Source organism: Labrus mixtus, chromosome 2 (genome assembly GCF_963584025.1).
Source record: "Labrus mixtus chromosome 2, fLabMix1.1, whole genome shotgun sequence".
NCBI classification, from domain to species: Eukaryota; Metazoa; Chordata; class Actinopteri; order Labriformes; family Labridae; genus Labrus; species Labrus mixtus.
Genome location: NC_083613.1, coordinates 24,429,543 through 24,456,801, shown reverse-complemented (window position 1 = coordinate 24,456,801; position 27,259 = coordinate 24,429,543). Strand labels below are relative to the sequence as shown.

The 27,259-nt window shown below is 39.0% G+C and overlaps 2 protein-coding genes across 6 annotated transcripts in view; one reads left to right on the top strand and one right to left on the bottom strand.

Annotated features, from left to right (window-relative positions):
- Positions 1 to 440: 440 nt before the first annotated feature.
- On the top strand, positions 441 to 7,910 carry anp32b (acidic (leucine-rich) nuclear phosphoprotein 32 family, member B). Of its 2 annotated transcripts, none has more exons than XM_061057857.1 (7): positions 441 to 689; positions 3,250 to 3,399; positions 3,506 to 3,628; positions 4,225 to 4,417; positions 4,565 to 4,686; positions 4,797 to 4,863; positions 7,203 to 7,910. In XM_061057857.1, exons 1-7 carry the CDS (start codon positions 636 to 638, stop codon positions 7,280 to 7,282), a joined length of 789 nt encoding a protein of 262 aa, XP_060913840.1. In that variant the 5' UTR covers positions 441 to 635; the 3' UTR covers positions 7,283 to 7,910. The 2 variants fall into 2 exon arrangements, with proteins under 2 accessions (XP_060913840.1, XP_060913831.1); XM_061057848.1 differs by having other exon boundaries at positions 446 to 689; positions 7,200 to 7,910.
- A 2,722-nt stretch (positions 7,911 to 10,632) lies between these two features.
- coro2aa (coronin 2Aa) overlaps positions 10,633 to 27,259 on the bottom strand; it is a 34,154-nt gene continuing 17,527 nt past the window's right edge. For all 4 annotated transcript variants that reach the window (XM_061057814.1, XM_061057831.1, XM_061057822.1 and 1 more), the window contains 11 exons: positions 23,047 to 23,247; positions 20,003 to 20,119; positions 18,964 to 19,113; positions 18,390 to 18,569; positions 17,486 to 17,602; positions 16,345 to 16,449; positions 16,156 to 16,252; positions 14,472 to 14,584; positions 14,241 to 14,331; positions 13,263 to 13,522; positions 10,633 to 12,570 (listed from right to left, as the gene is read on the bottom strand). In XM_061057814.1, coding sequence (XP_060913797.1) covers positions 12,421 to 12,570; positions 13,263 to 13,522; positions 14,241 to 14,331; positions 14,472 to 14,584; positions 16,156 to 16,252; positions 16,345 to 16,449; positions 17,486 to 17,602; positions 18,390 to 18,569; positions 18,964 to 19,113; positions 20,003 to 20,119; positions 23,047 to 23,247 — 1,581 coding nt within the window. In that variant the 3' untranslated portion in view covers positions 10,633 to 12,420. The remainder of the gene's footprint in view (positions 12,571 to 13,262; positions 13,523 to 14,240; positions 14,332 to 14,471; positions 14,585 to 16,155; positions 16,253 to 16,344; positions 16,450 to 17,485; positions 17,603 to 18,389; positions 18,570 to 18,963; positions 19,114 to 20,002; positions 20,120 to 23,046; positions 23,248 to 27,259) is intronic.

The window sequence follows — 27,259 nt, the reverse complement described above, 5'->3', positions numbered from 1 at the left end:
CCAAACAAATGAGGGATTCTTCCTTTGGATGGCAACAGGTTTAATATTCAAACACTTTCTTTGTCTGATAGCCTATTTGCTTACTTATACATTGGATATGAGGCAAGAGCAATAGGACGTGCACAATATGAACTGTGGGCATGTTTTCAATCGATGAAACTTAAGTCGGGCAGAAAAAACGAAGTTCCCCTTATGACCTACTTTATCTACGTCTATTAGGCAGGTCTGTATTAATGCTGTTGAGGAGGTTAATTGTACACACATTAAATCACTCCTTTCCTAAATAAAACTGTGAAAAGACAAATGGTTCTTGTCTTTATTAAAATAGGCTGGTACAGTACTATCCTTGCAGAAATAAATTGCACCACAGCACTGTTTCGGGGCAGCGTCATGTTTTGTGACTGCAATGCCTTCATTGAGGCGATGGGCGTTTCTGGACACAGATGGCGCTGTTGAGCATGTATTTTTGTTTCAGTCCCGTTTCCCTCCATGGTTTCTCCTCTCTCCGACTAACTTAGCGTTTGGCTCAGTTCATTATACAGTCCTATATTCTCCCTCCATTAGGGCATCTCTGCCTTTGGACTGAAGATCCCAGCAAAACCCCAGAGAGAAAAGTTTTACTTTCATAGGGAAAGATGGACATGACAAAGAGGATCCACTTGGAGCTAAGAAACAGGTCACCGTCTGATGTGAGTCGTGCTTTTTTAAAAACCAACCCTTAGTTTTCTTGCTAGCCTTGCTAGCCAGCTTGCTACTTTTTTTTGCTTTGCGAGTGACCTGTGTGGCTAGCGTAATGGTGACCACATGGGCTTTAGATTGTGTTTCTCCTTTTATTATAGGGTGTAAAACACTCGCACAACACGCTACATCTTTTATACGGTTCTGGATGGGGCGTATAGTGGGCAACGAGACGAGAAAAGCTATATTCAATCGTTACTTTGAAACGGCGATTCCTCAGCTTGCTGGGCATTATTGCAGAGCTTTAAGGGTTTCGCAGCCTCCTCGGTCAGTGGTGCACATACGATCCAGCTCGACTTCACCTTTTGTAGCACCATTAGTAAACTTCTTTTTTACGCTGAGGAGAGAAATGTGCTTCCTGCGCCGCGTTTGGCATTCACAGAGATATATTTAATACAGACCTCGGAAGCCATGTTTGCTGCTAGCATAACTGCTAAAAAAAAAAAAAAAAGGGAGCGCTTTTTTTTATATTATAAATGCTGTTAAAACCACCAAAAATGTGTTACAATAGTCCACATGTAAACAGGCAAGCCGCCGATCACGAGTTATATCTTGAAATTTCCGTGGAGCACTTTCATATCAAATGGACAAAAATCAGCAGCGACAACAAAAAAAAAACACAAGTCAGTTCACGAGTCATCCAAAACCTGTGATATTATAATATATTACTCTTTCTACTAGAATAAATAGAAACTATCCCCGCAGGCGCAATTTCTTTTGAGGCTGTTGTTATCGGTGAGTTTTAAAGGGGGTGTGCAGCACTTAATTCCCTAAAATAACCAGCACACACACACACACACACACAGTATATCAGCTACATAACCCAATATACACATGTATACTTATTAATTAAATGAAGCCTGGTGTCTGAAACACAATCACTCAGACACCTAACTTAGTATTTTGTTCCCGCCATATTACCCTCTTCGCTACACTAACACAAAAAAAAGGTGACAAAAATGTTAACTTGAGACAAACAAATCAACAGTTCCTGTCGATAAAAAAACATTTTTAGAGGCTGAAGTTGACGTTTAAACCTTTAAAAAGATAAGTCGGCCAGTGGCTTTTCGTATAAAAGAGCCAGGCTGCTTTGAATGACACGGAGATCCGGTGCACCGCGCCTGATGCGTGGGCTGCCCCCCCAAAAAAATACTCGACGGTCGGCGTTTTTCCCCAAATCGACCCATGCATGCACGACAAAAAAAAAAAACGAACTTAATTCAAACAAAAACAACTCCAAGCAATGTGTAATCACCGCTAATTACTGTTTCTATTCAGGTACTTATGCCGTGTAACTGTTCAGAGAACTGCATACTGTATCTCAGGAATCGCCATGTTGTCATTCTGTCGTCTTTGAAGCTCTGGGAGAAAGGAACTGTCTCCATCTTTGTTTTTTTTTTTTTACTAAATTTCCGTTCTCTACATTATTTCCTTCGCCACTTCGACCTAAAAAAAAGACGCGCTACTTTGTAATAAAGTGCCATTATCGGTCAGAGTACTCCACCTCCTCAATTGATAGTCGGTTTAACGAAAGAAGAAAAGCTGTTCTATGGGTGTATTCTCAATCCTTTCCGCTGCTGTTGGGTTGGTTAATGGCGGGCAGGCAGCTGCTCCTCTACTGCACGGCACCGTTTAAAAGGGGGCAATGGCTAGCCTGTAGCAACCTAGCTCACAAAAATCATTGCATTTGTCATTAGTGACTGCATCAGCAGGCCACGGGAAGCTACTGCCTTTACTCTTCCTCGTACAAAAGAAATCAATTTATGAACTGTCGTGTCCCGGAGAAATCAAGCACACAATCACTTTTTAAGTTTTTTTTTTTTGTGACAAGGTTACACAGAAGCCTGGGTCGGTGTTTTACCAGAGAAATCATCAGTCTTTGACGTTTTAAAAACAACTTTTTTTTTTTTTTTTTTTTTTTTGTAAGGTTTGTGTCTCAATGCTGAATTGCGCAACCAGTGTAAGCTTTTAACTGAGTCAAAGTAACTCCGCCTTCCAAGACTTGTCTTTCCCTAATATTTCACGTGAAAATAACCTTACAAACATTGTTGGTTGTCTTGACAGAAAGTTTTAAGGTGTATGCTGCTAAACATCACACATTAGGGGTTGTGTTGTAAAGCTTGGTTTTGTTGGGTTTTCGTAACAAAATAAACAATAACACTTGTTTTACTGGAAGAAGTTGGAACAAATACTCCATTATTATAAATTATAATTGCTGTTGTAATCATTTTTTGTCAGTATCATTTCATTATTTAAAAAAATATGATTTATTTCAATGTTTTTTTCAAAGACATTTGCTGTGCACACCTAAAGAAAAAATATTGATGCAATTTATAATAAATAAAATAACTCAGAATTTGAAAATACCAAGAAAATCAGTTTGAAAGGCAAAAGTGTGTGTAGTTGTTATGTTAACATGTAAGTAAGTAAGAGGAGTTTTTTTAAAATCTGTACAGAGATGAAGACATGGATAATAGATTTTCTGATGTGATGTGTTTTTCTCTATTTCAGGTACGAGAACTTGTCCTTGACAACTGTCGATCACATGAAGGAAAAGTTGAAGGCCTCACAGCTGAGTTTGTCAACCTGGAGTTCCTCAGTTTGATAAATGTTGGCTTAATCTCAGTCTCCAATCTCCCTAAACTAGGAAAACTCAAAAAGGTAAATATGATATACATAACTATATTTAATATATAGTTATGTTTCACCTCCCTACCTCAGGTGCCAAGTGGAGGAATAATAAAGTTCTATTTTCCCTCTTTTTCAGCTTGAGTTGAGTGACAACAGAATCAGTGGCGGTCTTGATGTTTTAGCAGAGAAACTACCCAACCTCACACATCTAAACCTGAGTGGCAACAAATTGAAAGACATCAGCACATTGGAACCATTGGTATGTATTATTCTATTTGTAAGATGATTGCAAAAATTAAAAAACTTATCCCACATCATTTTACATGCTTGTATCATATACTTAACTTTAGATATGTGCAGACTTTTGGCTTTTTGTAGTCTCCTCTCATGTTGACACACATTTGTTATTCACACAAAATCAGGGTAAAACAGGCACTCCAAGCATGACAACCGTAAAAATGAGGAAGGATATACTTCGTCTTTATTATAATGTCTAAATCAATTAAAAAGCCAACATTTTTTGAACATAGATGTCTTGGTCAGAACTGACACACACACATTTCTGGTGTGAAGGACAGATGTTTGACAACACTCCAATGTTTGTTTGTCAGCACTGATGAAGACCTCTATGGTCAGAAGAAAATCATAGAGTACCCAAATGAAACCAGAGATATTAAAGGTAAACATAATTCAGAAAAAATGTATAGCCACTGTTATTTGTTGTTTACATTACATATCAACCAAGCTTTTTAGCCTTATACTGTACACACATCAGCATTAAGTACACTTCACTTAGAGTAAGACAGGACAAGCAGCAGTTTGTCATCGCAGTAATTGACTGTATTTGATCCACAGCAAAAGCTGGTTACCCTGAAGAGTTTGGACCTGTTCAACTGTGAAGTGACAAACCTGAACGACTACAGAGAAAGTGTGTTCAAGCTGCTGCCCCAGCTCACCTACCTGGATGGATATGACATCGAGGACAGGGAAGCCTCAGACTCTGACGGCGAGGTCGACGGAGACGGCGTAGATGACGATGACGATGAAGGTAAGAAGTTCTGGTGATTGTATAAAATAACATATACTGCTACATTGTATGAGAATGTGGTCGTTTTTTAAGGCAACATAGTTTAATTTATTCAGTTGGAGCAACAGCTACACTCTGCCTGACTAATTGTGGCTTTTGTTTTCTTAGAGGGAGAAGAGGAGGAAGACGAGGATGGTGAGGAGGAGGACTTTGATGAAGAGGAGGATGAGGAAGATGAAGAGGAGGTAGAAGGAGAAGAGGATGATGATGAAGTCAGCGGAGAAGATGAGGTAACCCAAGAAAAAAAAAAACATGTTGCCACTGACTTTTTTTCCTGCTAAAGGAATCCAGGCAATTTCTAAATTTGATTTTAATATCCCGTTAACTTTTGTTACTCAAGGAGGAAGATTTCGCTCAGGATGGGGAAGTGGATGATGAAGATGAGGATGAGGATGAAGATGATGACGGTAAGAGTTTTTTTTTTTTTTACACATCCCTTCATTTGATTGGTGAGCGCAAACAAAGGGCACACAATTAACTTACGGTACCCCATCACAACAAATTCGAGCAATATTACAACCAAAAGCCCTCCACGGCCAGGTTCATGTTTCCTATGTTCTAAATAGGTGGGGCTTTGGCTATGCTGTCTTATGCTCTAAGAGGATGAAGTGCTCAGAAAAATCAGATTAAAAAAAATGTTCGACAGATGTACTTCATTATTCAAAACTTTTGAATCGCATATTGTTCTAGAAAGGACATGATTACACGTATTACTTATTAACTCAGAAATCTATTGAACTCCAGATGTAAAAGATATGTGATTCATATCTTTGTGTTCTCGTAGCTGGTAAAAATGAAAGGCACAGTACAAACTGTGTTGCTGTTTATGCACATGGAGTTTTAAAGTGCGGAGCAAGTTCAACAGGCTCTTGTAATTAAACTGCAGTCGTGGCGTTATTTGGAGGACAGGATGGCGTAGCAGGAACAGTCCTTTTAGATTTTACATTTTATTTGTACATAATGAGAAGATTTGACTAAGATGAGTCTGGACTAGGGCTGCACAATAAATAGCAATGTCATCATTATTGCGATATGAGCATTGCTAAATTCTGAATTTATCCAACTAAATATGAACATTTGATGTAAACAAGCTTTCATTTCTCTTTGGTATGTGTATATTTCTGTTTTGGAAGGAGGCCTGGGTATAATGACAATGCTTCCACACAGCTGTAATGCAGCCAGTCGAAGCTCAAGCTAGCTATGCGCTACCCTCAAATTATTTGGATCCAATCCAGTGGTAAAAAAATGTATACTTGTTTTTTTAAATGTATTGTGGATTCAGGAGAGAATTATGGTAACACAAGTATTGTGTAAAACACGAAGAAGAGCAGATAGAAATTGAAACTGTGAGTTAAAGATGGAATGCACTGTGGCGCTTGTGACCTAGTGGTTAGTGTGCACGCCTATAGAGGCAATAGTCCACCAAGTGGGTGGCCCAGGTTCAAGTCCAACCTGTGGCTCCTTTCCCGCATGTTGTTCCCCACTCTCTCTCTCCCTGATGACTGGCTTTATGAACTGTCCTATCTCTAAATAAAAATGTAAAAAGCCCCAAAAATACACCTTTATTTTTTTAAAGCTATTTAAAAAAAAAAAGAAGATAATATGCACTTTGTAATATTTATCGCATTTCATGTTGTTGCTGCAATATTGTTGTCACATATCAAAATATATTACCAGAGACAATATGACACCTTCTAAAAAGATTACAGGGTTTTATCAAGTGCCCGCCCTTCATATCTGCCATTACAGAACATTCATTCGATAGCTACACAAAGACATTACACTTACCAGAAAATGATGTAGGACTGTTAATCATAAGATCAAACAGAAAGTGTAAAGCGTGTGAATGTAGAGCATCCTAGCAGGGAATGACAACTTGAATCCTTAAAACTTAAGATGATACAGATTCATATCTGACACTGTTTATTTGCAGCTCCTAACCGTGTAACATTATAACATGAAGCATGCAACATGATAGTGACCATTCTTAACCACGGTGCACACGCCCGAGGATCACACCAGAGAATGTGTTGGATAATGCTGAAATATTCAAGTTGGTAAGAACAGGCGTTCCCAAACTTTTCAGCTAACAACCCCTAAAACGAGGATGTCAGATACTTAGGACCCCCACGGTCTCTGGAGCTGGTTAAGTCATATAGCATAGCACGCAAGCCCTTACTGCCCGTAAGAAAGGCTTGAAACAGAAAAAAAGTAGTTCCCATGTGTAGACTTTAGCACTAGAGCTGGGTATCGTCCACAGCCTCACAATTCAATTCAATTTCTATTCTTTGGGTCACGATTTGACATCGATTCGATATTGATCAATATGCTTCGATATCGATTTAATAATACGTATAGATGACTGAAATACTCAGATAACTAATTACAGTATCTTCTAATATTTGTTAAATAATAATGTGTGTATTATTTATATTAGTTTAGAACAAACAGACTTAAAAAATGTATTTTATTGTTACATTATTCTTTAATAAACAAAGAATAAAACATTAAAGTACAGTATGCAGAAGTACGGCAGCACCCACAGTGCCCCCACTGGAGTGAAGCGTCATTCAACCGAAGTAATCCATGTCAGGATTTCACTGAATCGATATTGAATTGGGAAAATAATAATTGCAATGCATTGATGAATCCATATTTTTAACCAGCCCTATTTAATTTTATCTAGTTTGTTGGTCGTGGCTCCCCTGATTCCAAATGACATAGATTTCCTCTTTGTCCCCAGAAGCAGAAGCTGGCAAAGGCGAGAAGAGAAAGCGAGACCCAGAGGACGAGGATGATGACGATGATGATGACGACGACGATTAAGAGCAAAACTGAAAACGAGAGCCTACAGAGTTACCCTTCCTCCCCAAACGTCCGCCCTCCTACAACCTCGCACCGCTTTTGTAATCCAAGTCTACCCCCCCCCCCCCCTCCCCCTCCTCCTACCCAGCTCTAAGCTCTTCTTATGGGGCAAGACTGTACCGGATGGGTGGGCCAAGTGGAGCTGCCCCTCCCCTCCCTTCTTTTTTTCTCCCCCCCTTCCCAATGGAACTGAGAGCCACCAACACCCTCCACCTCACTCACCCCACGGCCCCCCGAGGTTCTCAGGCAGCCCAGCACTCAGCATTCCACGATTTCACTGTCAATCCCTCTTTATGTATTCCCGTGTGAGGACTTTGGGACTGGTATCTAGTTTTGGGTCTGTGCTTTTAATATTTTGTTTGATGAATTATTTTTTGTTGTTGGGTTTATTCTTTCTCTTTTTTTTTGTCTTTTATTTTTTTTTTCTGTTTCTTATTTTTTTCCCAATAAAATTACTGCTATAGCAGCTGTGCAACCAGCGAGCCATTATTTTTAGTGTGGCTGCCTGTTGCACAAATCAAGGTTGTAGCTACATTTTTACTTTCTGTATGACAAAAAAAACAACTTTGTAAATAAAATGTTAACATTTTGTGCTTTTTCTCTCGTCCTCCCTTGCATCTCTGGTGTCCTCAAATTAACTCAAAGGGATGGAACAATGATCATGTGGTTTTTCTCATCCACGCCTGCTGTTAGGCTCTCATTCTCTGTGTACTGATGCTACATTGAGCCGTCCACAGAAAAGGTTTTGTATAATCTTAGAAGATCGGGTTTAGACAGAAGTCTATCTTGATACTTGTGTAACTTGCAGACATTTATACTTTGACTTTGTAAGAGTATTTTTCAGGAGTAATACAGGCTGCTGCTTCAAAAACTGTTTTTCATCTTTCAAACATAAGCATGAGAGATATGTCTAACGAAAAATGTTGTCTGTCCACAATGCTGTAGACTTAAAGATGCCAAAAAATCAACAGTTAACGTAGGTTGACGGGACCTGCGAGCAGAAAGGGCTGTTTTTTAGGAAAAACAATAACTTGAACTATAAATGTGTCCATGCAACTGACTTGGAGTTATTGTTTTAGGTAGTAAAATAGTCTGCTCTATCTGGGGACAAGTCAAATGGATAAACCAGAAAAGTATTATTTTATGTGATTTCTTTTATATATATGTAAAAATAAGAATACTAAAGGAAACAGGATCAACAATTTAGAGACATCACAATAAATGAGAGCATTTTGAGCGAGCCAAGAAACAACCTTAAAATGAAATGGTTTATTTTATTCAGACAGCATATGCTACAGTCGACTCTGCGGCTACATTATTGCTCCAGTATAATATTAGAGGGACTTTGAGAGTGTACATGGCTTGTTGAGAAGCGTTTTGTTCTGGGGACTTCTGGTTGGCTACCTCCATAACAGAACAACAAAATCATGTCATCTATAACATGTTTAGGTGCAGCAGAAAAAAAAAGAACCAATTGATCCCCGTGTTAAGTACTATAAATTGATAAAGAAATAAAAGCTTAATAAGAAAACAACCCTCCTTTCCCTTGACACTGTGTAGGCCCATTGTTAAAAGTTCATGAAGTGCATATAATTAATATATTTTCTAATATAAGTAAGCGTCTGATTGACAGTGTAGTAAACCACACTCTCTGTATTTGTTGATCTTGCTGGTAGTGAATTCATTACTTTGATGTTTTAATGTCACAACGTAGCTTTAAAGTAGTGAAATACAAATATTGAATCAAATGTTCATCCAACCACTTGACTGGGTTCTATAGCTTCAATACTAAATTTCTGAAATCACAAAGAAGATGCTGCAGAGGTCATTACATTCAGATATTTGCTCCATTGCAATAGTAAAAGTTTAATATATTGTGCCTTACATTTCCTTATTGGAAGCAAGACACGAGAAGTCAAGGCTGAGAAGACCTCATAATTAAACCAATGTTAAAGTAGCACTATAAAACGTTTTCCAGAAAAAAACCTTTTTTCCTTATAATAATAAATTGAAAAGTAAATAAAACACTAACAAGTACAGTGGAAAGGTTTTGTCACTAGTCTGGATGGCAATGTAAGTTCTTTGTTTTCAATATGAAAGTCAAATCGCAGCATTGGAAGCAGCTAATAAGCTAGCTAATTTGGAGATATTTTGACAGTCTTTTCCTTCCACATGTTACCCAGAAAGAAACAAAACTTGAAAAGAGAGAAACAAAACAGACAGAAAAATTTTCTCTCCAGTTGCTCGAGCTAACAATGCTAACAAGGACTCTTTTACTTAGATGTTGAGTAATCACGGGCAGCCTAAAGCTAACACTAGCTGTTTGTTTATCTAAGATGTTGCTATCTGTGTGTTGATTTTAGCCTCTATTAGGTTAGTATTGTTTTAGCTCAATGGATCTGTTCAACTTTATTTTGCTGTTGTTTTGGTCAACTAAAATCCTACAAAGTAATGAATTTATTTTGCTAGAGGTATGCTAACTTGTAATGGGTCTGAAATTTGGCAGATGCATAATACAACCTGTTTTCATTTGCCTTTTCAGGCTGACTCTTTAGACTAAGAAAATGTATGAAAGAAATGTGATGGGAACATATAGATTTGAATCAAATCCTTTATTAAAAGGGAATGATTGAACTCTGAGTGTGAAAGGATGTTTAATGGGAGTAAAATCTATGTAACCTTAAAATGTTGTGAAGTAAACAAACAGCCAAACAAGCCCCCCTGAGCTCGTCCACTGAACAATGGTTAAACTGTAGTTCAATGTGGGACTGTGTTGAGACGTATCCACCAACAGAACTGCTAGTTAGAGTTAACATGGACAGCTGGCCCTGGACAAAAGTCCACCAGAGATGAAGCTGTGCTAGAACTGTCCTGCCAAAGGTCAAAGGTTCATAGCTGTACAAAGGCCAGAGTGTCTGTATGTGTGTGGGTTAGTGTGGCAGTTTCTATTTGTGACATCATTTAAAGGTGGACGTGAAATGTAAACAAAATCTAGAATATCATTGTGCTGCTTGTGCCTCTGACTACATGAGAACAGGCATGCATGCTGATTTGAACGGTTTCTGGCTGATAATAGAATCAAAAGCTATATGTTTGTTTTGCATTAATATCTGCAAGCAGTCATGGGACATCTGTGCATATTTACATGTCAATCTTATAATAGATCATCTCAAAATGGGGATTCAGGCCTAAGAAATTTGTGTCTTTTAGTTTGTGAAAAAAATGAAATGTGTAATACTAATCCAATAGTTGAAGCAACAAATGACGAAATTAGTCTGACTGAATCGTAGTCAAAAATATGAACACTATACTGAAGTTTCCTGAGGAAAAACACATTTATATTGGCAAATTATAACCAACTATTCAGTGTTATTTGAGTACAATATACAGTTATTTAAGTCTTTTTGGTTGCAATAACAATAACAGATCACAGCCACTCAAAATTTCACTGATTTCCCTGTGAAGTCAAATGTTCTCATTTAGGATTGATGATCTCAAGACCCCAATCTCACATAGAAAGTTTCTTTCAAATCTGAAACATCACACAACGAATCTCTGTCCATCTTGTCAAAAAACAAAACAGATATCCTCTTCTCTGTGCTTGGATTTCTCCGCCTGGTTGGCTTCAAAAAATCCTTTTCAGTCCTGACCTCGGAAAGGGCAGTTGACAAAAACAACCTCTTCTTTAAGGGTTTAATTGATTTAGAAAAATTAATCTGCTCGTAAACACGGTTTAAAAACGACACATCAGGTGAGAAAGACACCTTGATTTGATATCATGAATTCACTGTGGAGCTATGGGAATATTAAGGAACGATTAAACAGTTGTAGTTCATGCTTGGGAATATAAATTTGTTACAAAAATCGAGATCGTTTTTGTATATTCCCATGAATTGAGTAATTTTAGTATTTTTTCACAACAGCAGAGATAGGCTACTATGAAACGAAGCTACCGTGGTATAAAATCTTAAACTGTAGCAAGTTTGTATCATCTTGTCATATTGCCATAGCCTACCTGTTATTGCTAGCCCAAGCTATCACTTACACGTGGTGTTAACATCTAACATCTAATACAAAATGAGATAATCTCAGTTTAACACAAAAACAGAAACTTATGTGTTATGTTTCAGATTTTTACAGAAAGTCATCTTCAGGGAAACACATTCAGAACTGAAAGCTAGCGTAACGCAAGCTAACCCACTAAGCAGGACTCTACAATGGCTTTAAGTTGTTTCTTCACAGTGACTCGTTATGGGAAAAAGCAATATTATTGTTCTTTTTCAAAATTACAATCTCAAATGATTAAAGTGTATTTTCTTTGATTTATTGTAAAATAAATAAAAAAAAATATAATCAAAATGTGCTATATTGCATTGGTGACAGAATGCACAGTAATATAGCTGCTGTAAAACAAAGTGACTTTTCCCCAATATTCCAGTCATTCACTAACAATAAAAGCAAAACCGCAGCTCAAAGCAAAATACATACACAACAGGGAATCATATTTTTCATTCATTTAAAATTGCTTTCATTCAATCACGTATACATTAAAACACTGCAGCCACTGTCTTCGCTTACAGTAGTTTAAATATTGTGGGGGAGGAAAAAATAAAATTAAGCATCATCATACAATCTCACAGAATGTCTGTCTGCCCTGCAACAACTCTCAAACAACATTCAGACAGTCACATCATCCAGTGAGGACACACACTGCAAACATCTTTACCTCTTAGCAAGAAAGAGAATAGAAAAAGCTCAAAATTACAATAAAACTTGCATAGCTGTGAAGCATAAAAAAAGAAACTGAGTAAAGAAGGTCAACAGGTGCAAAGTTTGAAAACAAGAGTCAGTGTGTGAGTGTATGTACATTTATAAAGAACATGTGCATCTTGTGGACAGAACGACAGATTGAAAAAAAAAAACAGACAGTCGGGGTTAAGACATCCCCTGTGCAATGAGTATTTGTTGCTTATTAGAGGATAAGTGAGTCAGGACCCTAAGAGGTGAGTGGTGATTTGAAGTAGGGTTTCTTTTTTTCTCTTTTTTTTTTTTAACAGTAATAGGTGTTTTCCATGTTGTGATGCCGGTGAATCAGCAGGTCATGGTAAGTCTGTAAGTGAGCTCTGAGACTGCGAGTTTTTGATGTTCTTAATCTCAAGCTCCAGCTGTTTGACGCGCACGTCCCTCTGGTTTAAGAGCTCCCGCAACCGCCTGATTTCCTCCTGCTGCTTGTGGAACCTCAAACGCAGCTGTGGACAAAACACACACAATTTAAATATATTGGAATATACAGTATATCAAAAGTATAAAATCTTGTTTTTCTCAACCCCCTTTCTTGTAGTCAAAAGTTTCCTCTATATGTCCAGATGACATAATCTAATTGATGGTCAGAATTAGTTATTACGTTACACACTTCAATATTTCAGAATGAAATCTGTGATTTCAGTTAGTTATTTGTTCTAATTTTAATGCTGTTCGATTAAAGTCATGACTCAATTTGAGTTTGGGTTACAAAAACTACATATTGAAGTCTTGTTAAAATAAGATTTACTTTATTAATCCCAGAGAGGAAAATGATATGTTGCATACAAATAGGCCAAAATACACAGGATCCTATGGAAATGCACTAATTGGGGGATGACAGAGTGAGCAAGCTGCACAACGACGAGCCAAATTTCCAGACTGACTTGAACTGGCGACCCTCAAGTTCCCCACCAAAGTCCCTACAGACTGAGCTACTGCCACAAAATGCTTCATAATGCGTCATTCATATTATTGATACATTTTTTGGTTTGTGGTTAGACACGTGAAAACAGTATTATTTCAGTCTTAATTCATTACAAAACTAAATATCACTTTAAAGGTTTGTGCAAATGCTAGCTATTCGTCTTGGGAACAAAATCAGTGCAGATTACAGCAAGGTAAAAACAGCCTTCAGTACCTCATTCTCCGTCCTGGGTGGAGAGCAGAGAGCGAGGTCTTCTCCATTTCTGACGGGTGTCCGACTGGTGTCCTCCTCCGTTTGTCCTCCGTCTTCCTTGCCGTCTTTGTTTCCCAGTTGGTCCTGAATGTACGCAAGCTGTAACATGCCTGGTCTGCTCTGAGACCTGCGAGAGTCCAGCGAGTTCCCTATCCCTTTGTTCATTTCTGGATACGACTCCGCCTCCTGACTTCCTGGCTTCAGAGACATCAGTACTGGGCCTAAAGGATGAAGGTTACAAGTTAAACTATGAAGAAACTGTAAAAAAAAAAGTAATTTGCTGTTGTAAATTCACTTTATTGCAGAACTGGTAAATACTTAGATAACATAAATAACATAATGCAGAAATAAAAGTCAGAAAAAGCGAAACTGATTTTTCATTTTCATTTAGGAAATGTGGGAAAGGGAGGGGGAGATGAAATTAACCAAATTGTTGCTGATCGGGAGTCAAACCAGAGACTAGTGCGATGAGGGCTTAAGCATCTCTATACAAGGCGTCTGCTCTACTGTGCAAAACCAGCGCCCTTCCCTCCATGTGTTTCTTTGATATTTCATAGAGTGGATAGTGGAAAGGTGTAAATTCTGTTGTGAAAATTAAAACTCTCGCTTCACATGTGAAGACTTTTGCTCAATGCTTTACTTATGAGAGGAAGACTTGAATGTAACACACATGAGTTTGTTTATGCCTTTGCTGGATCAATATCATCCAATTAAATTCTTAGCAACATTGTGATCCAGATCTCACAATTTTAAACCAGCCGTACTTATATCTGTGCCCTTTTAAGGTATATTTGAACTTTGATCATGTTTAGTTTGAAGCAGTTTATCACCTTCCTTTCGCACGGAGCAATAATGGAAGACTTGTAAATCCCCCAGCAGCCCTCCAACATATATAAATGTCACACACATAACCACACACACACACACACTAACTCTGACCTTTATCAATGCCGCTGAGCCACTCCTCTGCAGTCAAAGCAGGCCTGTTACTAGCTGTCATTGGGTAGATGTCTTCTTGGTACGACTCCGACTGGAAACACGCACACAAACACACAAACACACAAACACACAAACAAGCCACCAACAGTCAGACAGATCTATTCACAGCATATACCTCCTTGTATTCCCTGGTGTTAATAGTACGTGTGAGGCATCTCATTTGACTCTCACCCTGCGGGGTACAATCATGGAAAGTGGCTCAATTAAACTCTTGATTGTCACCAGTTTGTAGAACCTGAACACCTCACAGGAGCTCACGTCCAGACCTCTCTTTGGCATCACACCTGGAGGAAGACAAACACACACACACACACAAGTCAGTTTTACTCTGATACACACGAAACACTTGCTCTGCTGCATTACTGTGCTATACTATGTCTTTAGCACCTTTTTATATATTTGGACATGAGGGCGGTAAAGTGTTACTGTGTAATAAAAGTGCATTGACTGATGGAGATATAGTCACATTTCAAGAGACGACACTGAACCTCAGTCGGGTGTTCGGTAATTTCATGACGTGATACAAAAGAGTACAATGCTTTTCAATTCTTTTAAAAAGTGTTTTTTTACACACTTTAAAGACATTAAATCCTTGTATCAAGCACAGATACAAGTTGACGTTGCACTGCTGCTAATCCAGGTGAAGACTGCACAGGGCCACACCCACCCTGAAAACAGGTTCAGGAAGGTGTTCACTAAATATTTTATAGGCTCTTTAACCTTTAAACACCGTCTGACTTCAAACAGATGAAGTGTTGAAATGTTTCATTATATTACCTCGTTACCTCTGCTCTCTAGGAATATTTAAATGCAGAATTTACTATTTCAGGTCACAGGTTTTTTGTGCCTCTATTGTAGAGACAGGACATTGGATAGAGTTGGAAATCGGGGGGGGGGGGGGGGGAGCCTCAGGTGGGATTTGAACCTGGGCCGCCCACGTTGAGGACTATAGCCTCTTTACATGGGGCACAGACCTTTACCACTCATCCACCAGCGCCCCGTCACAGGATACCTATACAATACTTTTGCTCACGCTGTGCAAAGCATAAACGGAATTATTTCAGAAAAAAACATGAAGTAACATTTTCTAATTTGACTTGAACATTTTATAAAGGTTGTACTTGCGAATACACTTGCCTTATAATGTTTTTATTAATTATGAAAATGTCTATCATAATTAAGCTATACATGTTAATCATTTGGTGTATATATATATTCCTCTTGAAAATAGATCATAATCTAAACAAAACTTCCTCTTTCATAAAGAATTGAATTAATAAATAAGTGCATTTACATCTTAAAGAGTTTTTACATGTTTGAACCGTCACACAGATTTATATTTTAGAGAATGTCTTTAAACCTACAATTGTGTACTCAGTTGTTGTTGTTTTTTTAATGAATTGCAGTATATGAAAGCGCCACATTCTTCCAGCTTCCTGAACGTGACACAGTATGGGGCTTGTATCTCAGATCTATTTCTTTAGCTTGTCACAAGAGCTGCTGCTGATCAGTTCTGTAAGAAAACGAATCGGAGGTGTCTTGTTTCTAAACATGTTCCATTCACCTACGTCCATGTGTTGTAAAAACATGGTCGCCTGGGTCAGTCTGCAAGACAGGTGTGCACGCTTTTTTGTCACTTAACATGATCCACTACTTGGCTTTTATCAGCTGGTTTTGCTATTCAAATATAGCAGGCTTATTTGCACAGCAGCTTTGCTTACAGGTGCAGGAAGAGCCTCGAAACAGTGAACGACAACCACGTTTTACACACATTCAAGAAAGGAAATATGTATAGGGAAACATACTGGGGTTTGAAATAGTCAAAAAGCATTTAGTATAAGTGTGTGTTTCTTACCAAGTCCTTTCTGAGGTAGGTTGGAGCGGTATTCTGTCAGGAACTGGATATATGGTTTTTCGGAACTGATCTCATAGTACCTTATATTTCCATCCCCCTAACAGAGACACAAAGGGAAGTCTTAGTGACGTCAGTAAATGGTATTTTGTGCATGAATACAGGGACACTTTGTGGTTACTTTGACAGTACCTTCCCAGCGATGTAGAGCATGTGTGTGTCAGGGTCGTAGAAAGGAAAAAGGACTCCTGACGAACCATCCAGGTTCTCTTGTAACAAAGGCACAGATAGATCGTCCTGCAAACACACACACAAATTAAAAACAACAAAACAAAACACACACACACACACCCCACGAAATCCCTCATATCAAAACACTCAAGTCATTTAAATCCACTGCTGTATGAGAAGCACTCTACAGCGCTGAATTAAAAAACATTGAGTGCTCAATCCCTAAGCTGTGCGCCAGCTGTAATCTCCCACGCACGATACACACTCTCGCAAATCAAAAACACATCAGCTTGCCATTACTACTGACTGGAGATGTGTGACTGATTCAAGGATTCATGTGACAATAACATAATCAAGAAGAAAACACATCAAGCTGTGCTTAAACACAGGCTCAACAAGATCTGACAGTAACGGCTGGTTTAACCTCTTCTCCTAACTGACCACTAGATGGCAGCGTTTAGGATTTCCTGCTCCTAGAGAGTAGAGTGAGCACCTTTGAGTTCGGACAGAAGAAATACAACAAGCAGTATAAATACATACTTTTAGCTGCATAATGTCACTTTATGTTGTCAGACTTTCTTTTTTGCTTTTTTTTTTTAAATGCTGCTTTTGACAGCAAGCTGGTTGCAGCAGATTTTTGACTATCAATGAGTCTGATTCTACTCGATGTATCTTCCTGTAGAGAAAAATGTTCTCTCTTATTTCCAAGTGCTTACTCATGGTGGATTGATGTTTGGACTCTCTATATAATATAACAAAGGGTGATGTCTAGTGCTGCTTGTTATGTTTTGTGTCATGATGTGATAACTTTCGTTGTGATTTGACAATGTTTAAATACAAGTTAAAACTGCTTGATTGATTGACATCCAGTCCATGTATTTTTACAGAATACATTTTTTTCCATGACTTATAAAAAGTATGGGTGTATGAAATGGTCATCAATTCATAGGACTGGTTCACGTGACGGAATTTCCACATGTAGACACCTGCTCCAGCACCATTCACTGAATAAGACCATGACATTTGAAGTAAAGCTGGTGGTAATGGTACCTTTGAGCAGAGATATTTTTGATACCAACAATGACTCTGCTGCTGCGCTCACCTGATCCCACAGAGAGATCTGTCGATGATTCCAGCGTGACGTGCCTGTAGTGAGCAGCATCTTCAGGTTCCCCAGCATCAACACCTTGCTGGCTTTGTGCGTTTTACAGTTGCCTTCCTGCAAAAAAACCCCACAAAAAACAACACATGTTCAATATTTAACATGAAAAATGTCAGTGCTTAAATAATATATGGATGGATTTTTTTCACAGTAAGAGCTGGATTCTACAAAAGGTTCCTGCTTATTTGTCAGGAAAGTGTAGTGAGCGCAGACTAATGTAAAGGGTGTTGACCCTAGAGGTCGGGAGAGTTATGCTTCGAGCCTGCAGAGGACAGAGGTGTCAGTTTTGGCTGTGAGGTGCTGAATGAGAGTCCGAGCTGGGAGGGGAACTTATGCAATGTTGGCTGAGATCTTATTTTATACTTTAACTTAGACTTCAGGCTGTTTTCTTTTGACGTTTTATTGATTTTCACCGTAGAACTCAGATGTGTTATTTAAAGTGATTTACGACTCAATACAGATATTGTCCAATCTAGTTTGGAGTTTACTGTTAATTTAAAAAAAGATCACTGTAGAGAGGAACTTGTGGAGTCAATACAGATATTCTACTGATTATTAAAGAGATTCCTATAAACAAAGGTTCAGCTACATAACACTTTTGCTACTAATGAAATAAACTAACTCTATCTCTTTTTTTGTTGTTTAATTAGTCATTACTTAATATTTTAAAAAAGCCTTGATAGATTTGGGTTTTTCTCAATCACATTAATATTTCTTTAAAGTTAGATTAAATATTACATACTGTGAGATCAACAAAGAATTCTTAATTTTTTCAGGTGAATTCTCTAAAAAAAAGAAAACTTAACACAAGGTGACCAAACACACGCACTACTCGAAGCCTTACCTGCAGAAGGTTTCCTGAACGCAGCTCTATGAGTCGGACCTTCCGGTCCTTGCAGGTGGTGGCTAACAGGCAGCCGTCTGTGCTGAAAGACATGGAGAGGATGACGTCTGGGTGAAGGCTGATTGTCCGCACTGGGTTCTTAATCACCTGCTCCGGACAGTCCAGGTTCCAGATCATCACCTGCAGGTGACAGGCACACAAAGAAATACGATTTAATTAAACAAACAGCTGAAATCACAAGTGGTATTAGTAACAACCAGTTTACTTAATTCAAGTTTCAAATGATAACATACTATGTTTTTTAAAACTTCAAATAAATCATTTTTTAATTTAAAATCACTAAAAGGTTTTTATATGCAGAGTCCTATTAGTTAAACTTAAATGGTGTCGAGTGTGGAAGCAGTTTAAATGCTCTTAGACAATCCATAAAACATTAAATGTTTAAGCATAATATTTTTTTTCATTTAAAAATCACTAACAGTATATTTCACAGTAGGTCCTTAGTCCTCATGTTCTGAAGTTTGCTTTTTTGTGTGTGGCTGTCCTGGGGTCAGCGTGTGTTTGTTTGTGTTACCTGGTAGTCGTAGGCTGTGCTGAGCAGGATGTTGTCAGCGGTCGGGTGCCACTCGATGAGGCCCACCCTGCGACTGTGACCCTGAAGCTCCTTCCACGGTACTGTCAGGTTCTTCAGTACTCCATGAGGAGGGATCTCCCACACTTTCACCTGTGGACACACACATGTACAGCTGTTAACTGTAATCAATTCTTTCTCTCGACTGTAACCTATTAATCAAAGTACTGTAGGCCTTATTAAGTATAAATGTATGCACATTTATTTTATTTTTTTTAAGCAAATTTAAATTTCTACTTCTTTGATTTCCAGAGTGAAATGTTATTCTTTTGACTTCCTTTACAATAATGAAATATTTTTGCGCATTAAAACCATGAAAAAGTTTGAATACAGCTGAATATAAAGCTACGCAATATGCTTGATATCAAGTACTAAATCCTTGACTTTCAGGCACTAGTTTGGCTCAGTAGGAAGAGCTGGCGTCCCATTGACAGAGGTGGGAGTCCTCATCGCAGGTTCAATTCCGGGTCCTTTCAAGCGTGAATAATAACAAACTAATGATACTTTAAATAACCATAATGGTATAACCCTAACGTGAGTCATTCTTGTGCAATGACTACATTGACTTTTAATACTTTAAGCCCGCCTTCTCGTTATAATGACATTCTTTTACTTAGGTTTCTCAAATACATGAACATGCAAGTTCAAAATAAAACTATCAAACAAACATCTCTTATCTGTAATCTTCTAAAATAAACAAAAAGAAGAAAACCACAAAAGTAAATTAACACAGCCCCAGGGCACACTTTGTACAACTATTCTTCAGGAGGTAAAACCTGTTGACTCTTCCTTTCTCTTTCTGTGTTCGGAGTCTTTCTGCCAGCTCAGAGCTGAAGAATGTGAGGAATGACTTCAAGCTCTTCTTCAAGGCTAAACGCAAAGGCAATAAAATTATCCCCTTGCTGCTACATGCTCATATTCCACAGAGAAATGATAAGAAGTCAGTAAACCCGTTTCAGAAATGCAGTTAGTCAGAACAAACCGTGGTGTCCTCGGAGCACGAGGCGATGCAGTAGTCGTTGAAGGGATTCCATTTGATGTCCAACACGTTTCCTCTGTGGCCTGAAACTCTGGGGTGGTGAGGGTCCACCTTCCCTGTCTGATGGACAAAATGAAACTCAAATGAAGGACATAAGAGATAAACTAATTAGGCAAAGTTTGTTTTGATATAGTTATTTTCTGACATCACTGGTTGCTAGATAAGCAGCTACAGCAGGTAAGTAAGCTAAGTTAGCTTAGCATTGGAAAATCTTGCTAATACTGTTGAAAACTGCGAACCTATACCCTCTAAGTTACAGGTAGTATTATTATTATTTTTTTTAGGCTGTGCAGAAACCAACAGGTGGAGAGTAGGCTGATTTTTGCAGATTCATAAAAAAAAAAAAACACAATTCAGGAAAAGAGGGAGTGTCGTGAGTGATTACAAAGGCGTGAATCAGAGGCATTAAACATTGCATTCTCATAACGATAACACCTACTTTATCGAACACAAATAAACACATGCAAACCTCCACACAACCCTGCATGAAGGTGCAAGGTTTAGTTTGAATGCAGCTGAAACCAAGTTTCAAGGATGTTCCAGTTCAGGACGTGTCAATCTGTTGAGATTAAGGAGACGTATCCCTGCTTGGACGCACTGAGAAACTCTTCCCATTAAACAGTTCAACCTGAAGGTGTATTCCCACTCAAGTGTTCATGACACGCGCTCTGGTATTCAACGATCCTTACACAAGGGAGAAGTCGCTGAAGAGTTTCTGCCTCAACACGACTGCGATTATGCTTTTTGTGCGAACAGAGCCTTCCTCATACTGACACACACGCCTGTGCAGGTGAGGTGATGTAACATTTACCTGTGCTGCAAGCAAACCTCAAGAAGAACATAGCACATATTGTTCCCGTATTTATGTCTATTAACTACTTTCTCCGCAGAACAATATAGCTTTATCTGTAAGCACACAAACAAGGATGAGATGTAAAAGAAACTCCGAGAGGGTGGAAGTGCTGAAGTTTCACCTTTTTTTTTGAGAAGTTCAAAGGAGGGGGAGAGAGGAGGGTTAAAGATGAGTTATGTCATTCCTTAGCTGGTATGCAATCCCTGCCCATGCCAGGCGGATGGTTATATTTCACCGAGACGTTTTATGAAGATGAAGGCAGATGGAGGAAGAGGGAAAAGAAGGAAGAGTTTGATGAACTGTCTTTGGCTGTAAATTTGTCCCAGCACAGGAGAGAGGAGGTCTGACGGAGTTTATCTGAGAGATGACTGTTTGTTGCTGATTACACCAGTGGATGTGATAAAAGGCATAAATAGTGTCCAGAAGAGTGTTTGATTAATAATGTTTTAGATAAGGGGGGAGATAAAGGAGAATAATGAGGAGGGGAAAAAAAGACCACATGCAATGTTTAGGTTGTGGTTGATGAGCTGTCGGGGGGGGGGGGTTCCTGCTATTCAGTGATGCTTTTGGCTCCATTGTTGCTGGCCAATTTATAATCTGAGAGGAGAGCTGTCTTTTTCCAGGTGTGCTATGAGTGCATGAGCAAAGAGAGAGAAAGAGAGACAGAGAGAGAGAGAGAGAGAGAGAGACAGAGAGAGAGAGAGAGAGAGAGAGAGAGAGAGAGAGAAAGAGAGACAGAGAGAGAGAGAGAGAGAGAGAGAGAAACCATGACAGATACATTGACCAGGCAGCAGGAAGAACTGAGTCCAACATAGACAAAAAGATACTCAAAAACTCTGAACGTTGATTATAATTAAGGCGGGGAGGGAGGGAGGGGGGGGGGCCTCTGCTTGAATTTATCACTTCTTCTGACTACAACTCTGGCGTATAAACAGCTCGTGACGTTTTTTTGAGAAAGTGCCCAGACACGAGAACTATTGAGGAGTACCTTCAGTTACATTTTTCTAGTTTTTTTTTTTTTTTTTTTTACATTTTTCTAGATTCCTAAAGAAACATGCAATCCTATCGTACGCTGAGTCAGTAGCTCTCAGTGTAAAGAAGAATGTTAATGAACTAAAAGTCCCATAAAGCCATCTTGACTTGAGAAAAACCTCTCCTGCATTTGTTGCTAAATGTCTTAAGTGGAACTTATTTTGTGTTTTAGAAGAGAACCTTTAAGAAGGCATTTTATATTTGCATGTAAGACAGGACACCGTTGTTTTACAATGTACTTCATATCTAGAAAGTAAACTTCTTTCCAGACAATTTTATTCACTACTGCACATTAAAGGAAGAATGTGCGACATTTTACACATGAATACAGCAGAAATCAAGTATATCCTCTGTAACTGTGTCTCTGAGTCATGACTGTCTACAAAAAGGGAGAAGCTCGAGTCAGCTCTATTGTTGTCTGAGCCGTGTTTACATCATGTTTACGTGGACGGGACGGCCTTGCCTATAAAGCTGTTCAAGTGAAGGACTAGAGAAAAGAAGCGTAACATACTCATTGCTTATTTGTGTCACTTAAGTGTTTTTAGATCACAGTCATTCCGTGTTAATTCATGTGAAAGAAGAAGCTATGAGTTAACCAAAGCGTGCTAACGTTAGTCTAACATTGGCCTGCTAACAACAATGCAGACCACAGACAACTGCAGCTCGAGCAAACTACAATTCTGTCCGCCGCTTGTGCTAATGGTGCTTAATTATGGTGCGTTCTTATTTACAACTCCTTCGTGTGAACGCGAGTGGACGGGGGAAGGAGGTGAGTTGCTGGAGGATTCAAAATAGCGGAGTTGTCTATTTTGAAGTAGACTTCATGGCACAGCTGGTATTTTGGAATGTGTTTTTTTTGTAGAGGCATCTTTATTCGTCTTTTTAGGTGTAGAATCAATTTGCCTGATTTATTTCAAATTAAAATCATCCACCATTAGGAAAAACACCAGACCTAATGAATATTGTGTCCCCTTGTTGAAAAGAAATTCAGATTATAATTCCAAACATATCTAATATAATTTTGAGCAAACGAGTGCATGCATCACTAAAAAAAAACAACTTCAGCCGTTTGAAACCTGCCATTAAGGTGGAGGTTACTCACATGATGGATGGACAGGACCACGAAAGATCCTCCCCCGGCACACTCAGTGATGACCGCCAGGAAACGAGGGTTGACAGTACAGAAGTTGTTGTCCTGGACGCTGCGTGTGATTGGCACACCATCGTAGCAGCTCTCTTTGGAGGCAGCCTTACCGAACACGTGGCGAAATTTGGAGCTGCGGTACTGAGGACGCCATGACATCTGAGGGAAGAGAAGAGTGAGGGAGAGAAGAGGGGGGGGGGGGGTGTCAGTCAAGGAGAATCATCCCTCACAGTTATGCTGATGGGGCTTTTTTATATACTCCAGGCTCTTTCTGAAGCAAAAGGACAGAGACATGGTAGAGCGGATCAGTTTTCTAAAACATTAGCGCAGTACTCTGGTTCACTCAAAATAAAGACACGCCGCTTTATGTACAGAAGTTAAAAAAGCATTTAATATTGTGGACACATGATACCAAAAAGGACTAGCGCAGGCACTAAAGCATTTGAGACATTGGTCTAAATCAAACCCTGCTATCAAAAAGATGGAGTAACCGACTTTCAATGCTTCATTTATATTTCTTCCTCAGGAAATTTTACATTTTTGAATAACAGAAGTGTTTTTTAGGATACAACCATAAAGAAATATTTATTGATTCAAAAATTCAAGCTTTTTTAAAGATCAGAGAGAAAAACCTGTGACTTCCCAAATCCGGAGTCTGTTTTTAGCAGCTTTTCTTAAACCAGTCGATGTATATGTCATTATTTTGAGAGATAAGTGGTTCTGGTCCTCTGGGACCAGGCCCGGCCAGCCAGCATGTCTGCTCTGCTACTCTGTCTGGCTCTCTGCCTGCCTGCTGCATGGTCATTACTTATGAATTAGGGGAGGAGGAGGTTGATGGACAAGACGTTAACGCAAAAAAGGAAAATGGACCTAAACAACAACTCATAGAAGACACACAGAGAGTAAGAAGTAAAGTAGGGGATGAAAATATCGCACAGCGGTACAACGACAACAACAGCAGGCACAAAACTAATGACAATATTCTGCTTTTTTTAGAAAGAATATGTCCCCTAAAAACTATTTTAACATTCTCATGATTTAGGCTCAAAGTCCATTCCAGTGTCGGCTAAATAAACAGAGTGACATCAGAGTGGGTGAAGTAAAAATAACAGCTTATTGGTCAGCAGGATGCAGGTGTGGCTGCAGCTCTGATACTGATCATGGAATGAAACAGGAGGAAACATTCGGTAGAACAAAAAGAAGAGAGGACAATGTCAAAGTAACACTCCGGGACTGTGACTATATCCATGACTCCATTAACTCTCTCCCCTCTCAGCTTCTACCCTGAGGCTGTCTAAAGAAGCTTTACCCTTACCTACAGGAATGTTTTCACCATAGACTGTAAATAAACATGGACAAAGACTTAGTGACGTCTCCCATTTGTTACAGAAGGGAACTTTTGGAGCATGTCGATGGCGGCCGTCTCAAACAAACTTTAGGTTAACCTAATACCATGAGAAGAGCTGGAGCGGTTTCTTGAGCCTCCTGACTAAAACACTACACCGTGCTCGCCTGTCAGTCTGGTCAGCTACACGCCCATACGAATAACTCTATCATCACATGTATGTTTCTGCTGTAAAAACAGGCATTTTTTAATTGGGTCTGTATGTGACCTTTTGGGGCTTCTGCAGTCAGCCTCAAGTGGACACTCGAGGAACTGCAGGTTTTTGCACTTCTGCATCGGCTTCATTATTCAACACAGGACGTTACGGCTTGGTTTCTACTTCATTAAACTTCTCAGTTCTTTCGAGAGTCAGGCTGCCTCTAAGACACTATCAGTCCACATGACATTCCTGGCAGTTAATGTGGCAAAGTTTCGCTAGGGGTAGAAAAAAATCTTATTTTGCCTTCATAAGCAAAATACTGACAGGAACCAGCACAAACCATTCAAATTATCTATTTTTTAAAAAACATTTTTAAATCTAAAATGGAATATAAACACTCGAATATAGAGCAACAATTATCACATTACGACCACTGGTAGATGAGAGGCAAGCCTACCTCTTATCTCTGCAAAGCTTTTCATGTACATGTAACCCAAATGTATTTTTTCCAATAGAGTCGAAATTTATTTTTTCTGTCAAAGTCATCACATACTGTGGAAAATGAAAAAAAAAGGCTGATTTGGCAGCAAGCTGTCGTTAGCTCCGTCCGACACAGCAGTTGTAGAAATTTAAAATAAAAAAAATCAGTCTCATTCCTTATGCACTTGTTTGCAGTTTTTTAAAGTGATATAAAGATATCTGTATTCATTTTAGTATGTTTGTTAACCAACTTTCCACAGAATTTGAAGAAAAAGGTAGTCTTTTATCAAATAGTTTCAGGTCTACACAGGAAGAAATTCACCTTTAATTTTAAACTTGTTGGCATGCATTGTAGTGGTTAGGGTTGCTGTTAAGTCAGTGCTTCTCATTGTGTAAACTCAAACATCTCCGTTAACGCCTTTGTTGCAATGCATAGCCTCAAAAACAAATCTTGATTTTTATCTCTAGTCTTTAAAAAGAAAAGCTACCTGCTTGGGAAACACAACAAATACGCCTATTTAAAGGCAACTTCCCCAGAGGTTCTTTAAGATGCAAATAAGCCATGACACATATAAAGGCAAGAGTGGAATCTATAACTTTAAACCCCACACACCAAAATGATCTGCTAACCTGCTTCATGTTAATACATTTAATAACGTTTTTGACTTCATCGACCAGCCTGTGCACATTTTTGTTGAAGGAGGGACCAAACTGCTGGTTAAGCTACATGGTCTTGTAAACTGCAGCCCATGTGGGATGATACAATCAGCATTCATGTGCTACTGAGGCTTACAAGACCAGAGGGAGAGGTTTCCAGGGCTGAAAGCTAAGACATCTTGTCACATCTAAAGCAGGTTGTAATCAGGCCATTGGCAGCTTCCTCTCTGCTGCGTCTTGCAGCAGGTTACACAGCAGGCTGCATGGTGGGCGGCCTGTCACAGAACTGATGACGAAAAACACTATTCGGGCTATTTTTACACCGCTTTCTTGCTGATCAAAAGACAGCCAGGCACGTCCACTGACAGCGGGAAAAAAAAACATTTTTATTAACAAAGCCTTTACCACAGGCTTTATGTCTTCTAAAATAAACTTTTAGTCGTATTCGGAGTCGGAGGGAAATTTATTTTAGTCTGTGACCAGTGAGCCACAGCAGCGACTGCAATAAGGGGGCTGTAAAAGCAGTCATAAAACTAAACTGAAAACACAGATATGACTTTAACAAAAGCTATATTGTACATCTGGTGCGGGTAGAGATTTCGTGTGAGTCTATACCTGTATATTGACCTACGTATTTCACCTATTTTCCACCTACAGGCTGTCTTTTAAGCACCTCATAACTCATAAACGTGTATGCTAGCATGCCACTCCTCTCTCTGGAGTGCCGGAGGAGAGAAAGGAGTTCAAAGTTTACTTACTTGTGCAAGCTCTCAGTTACTCTAGCAGCATTGGGCCTGGAGCTACAAGCAGAAGGAAACCTATAATCCTAACACCCTTACCACTCTATCAATACCTGACACCGGTTGTCTGCAAGGACTTGTGTCCCTCTTTTGTCTACAGACTTCATCTAAAATCTGCTCCCTATAAAACAAAGCGTGCAGCAGCCCCGCCTCCTCAATACGCAGATGGGATAAGATGTAATGTTTTGTAAACGCTCCAGGTGAAATTTAAGACCAGGAATGTACAGGTGTGAACACATGCCATGCAAGTGTGGTAAGAGAGTTTAAGTGTGTACACATATTCATTGTGTGTGTGTGTGTGTGTGTGTGTGTGTGTGTGTGTGTGTGTGTGTGTGTGTGTGTGTGTGTGTGTCTGAATGAGAACCTTGTCCCTCTGATATCACACACAAACCAAAGCTTACAACCTGTTACAACCTCTGTTTGTAACAGGATAAGAGCCAAACAGGTAATCCAATAAGTGCTTTAATGCTACAGAGTGTATACATGTGAATGAGTGTGTCACTCTGTGAGTGTGTGTTTGTGTGGGCTACTTTCTGTGTCTCTTTGAGCTTTGTCCATGCACGTTATAAACGAGCTGTAAAAGAGTTTTCAAAATAAAGTAAACTTTGCAATTTATGCACAAAAAATATCATCTCTGCTGCTCCTTCGCTTTTACCTGTGCAGTATTTAACTAAGATAAAAACTTCTTTT

Coding starts and splice junctions, on each gene's coding strand:
- anp32b (XM_061057848.1), top strand. CDS start 636: ATGGACATGACAAAGAGGATCCACTTGGAGCTAAGAAACAGGTCACCG. Junction 690..3,249: donor GAAACAGGTCACCGTCTGAT/GTGAGTCGTGCT, acceptor TCTCTATTTCAG/GTACGAGAACTTGTCCTTGA. Junction 3,400..3,505: donor AACTAGGAAAACTCAAAAAG/GTAAATATGATA, acceptor CCTCTTTTTCAG/CTTGAGTTGAGTGACAACAG.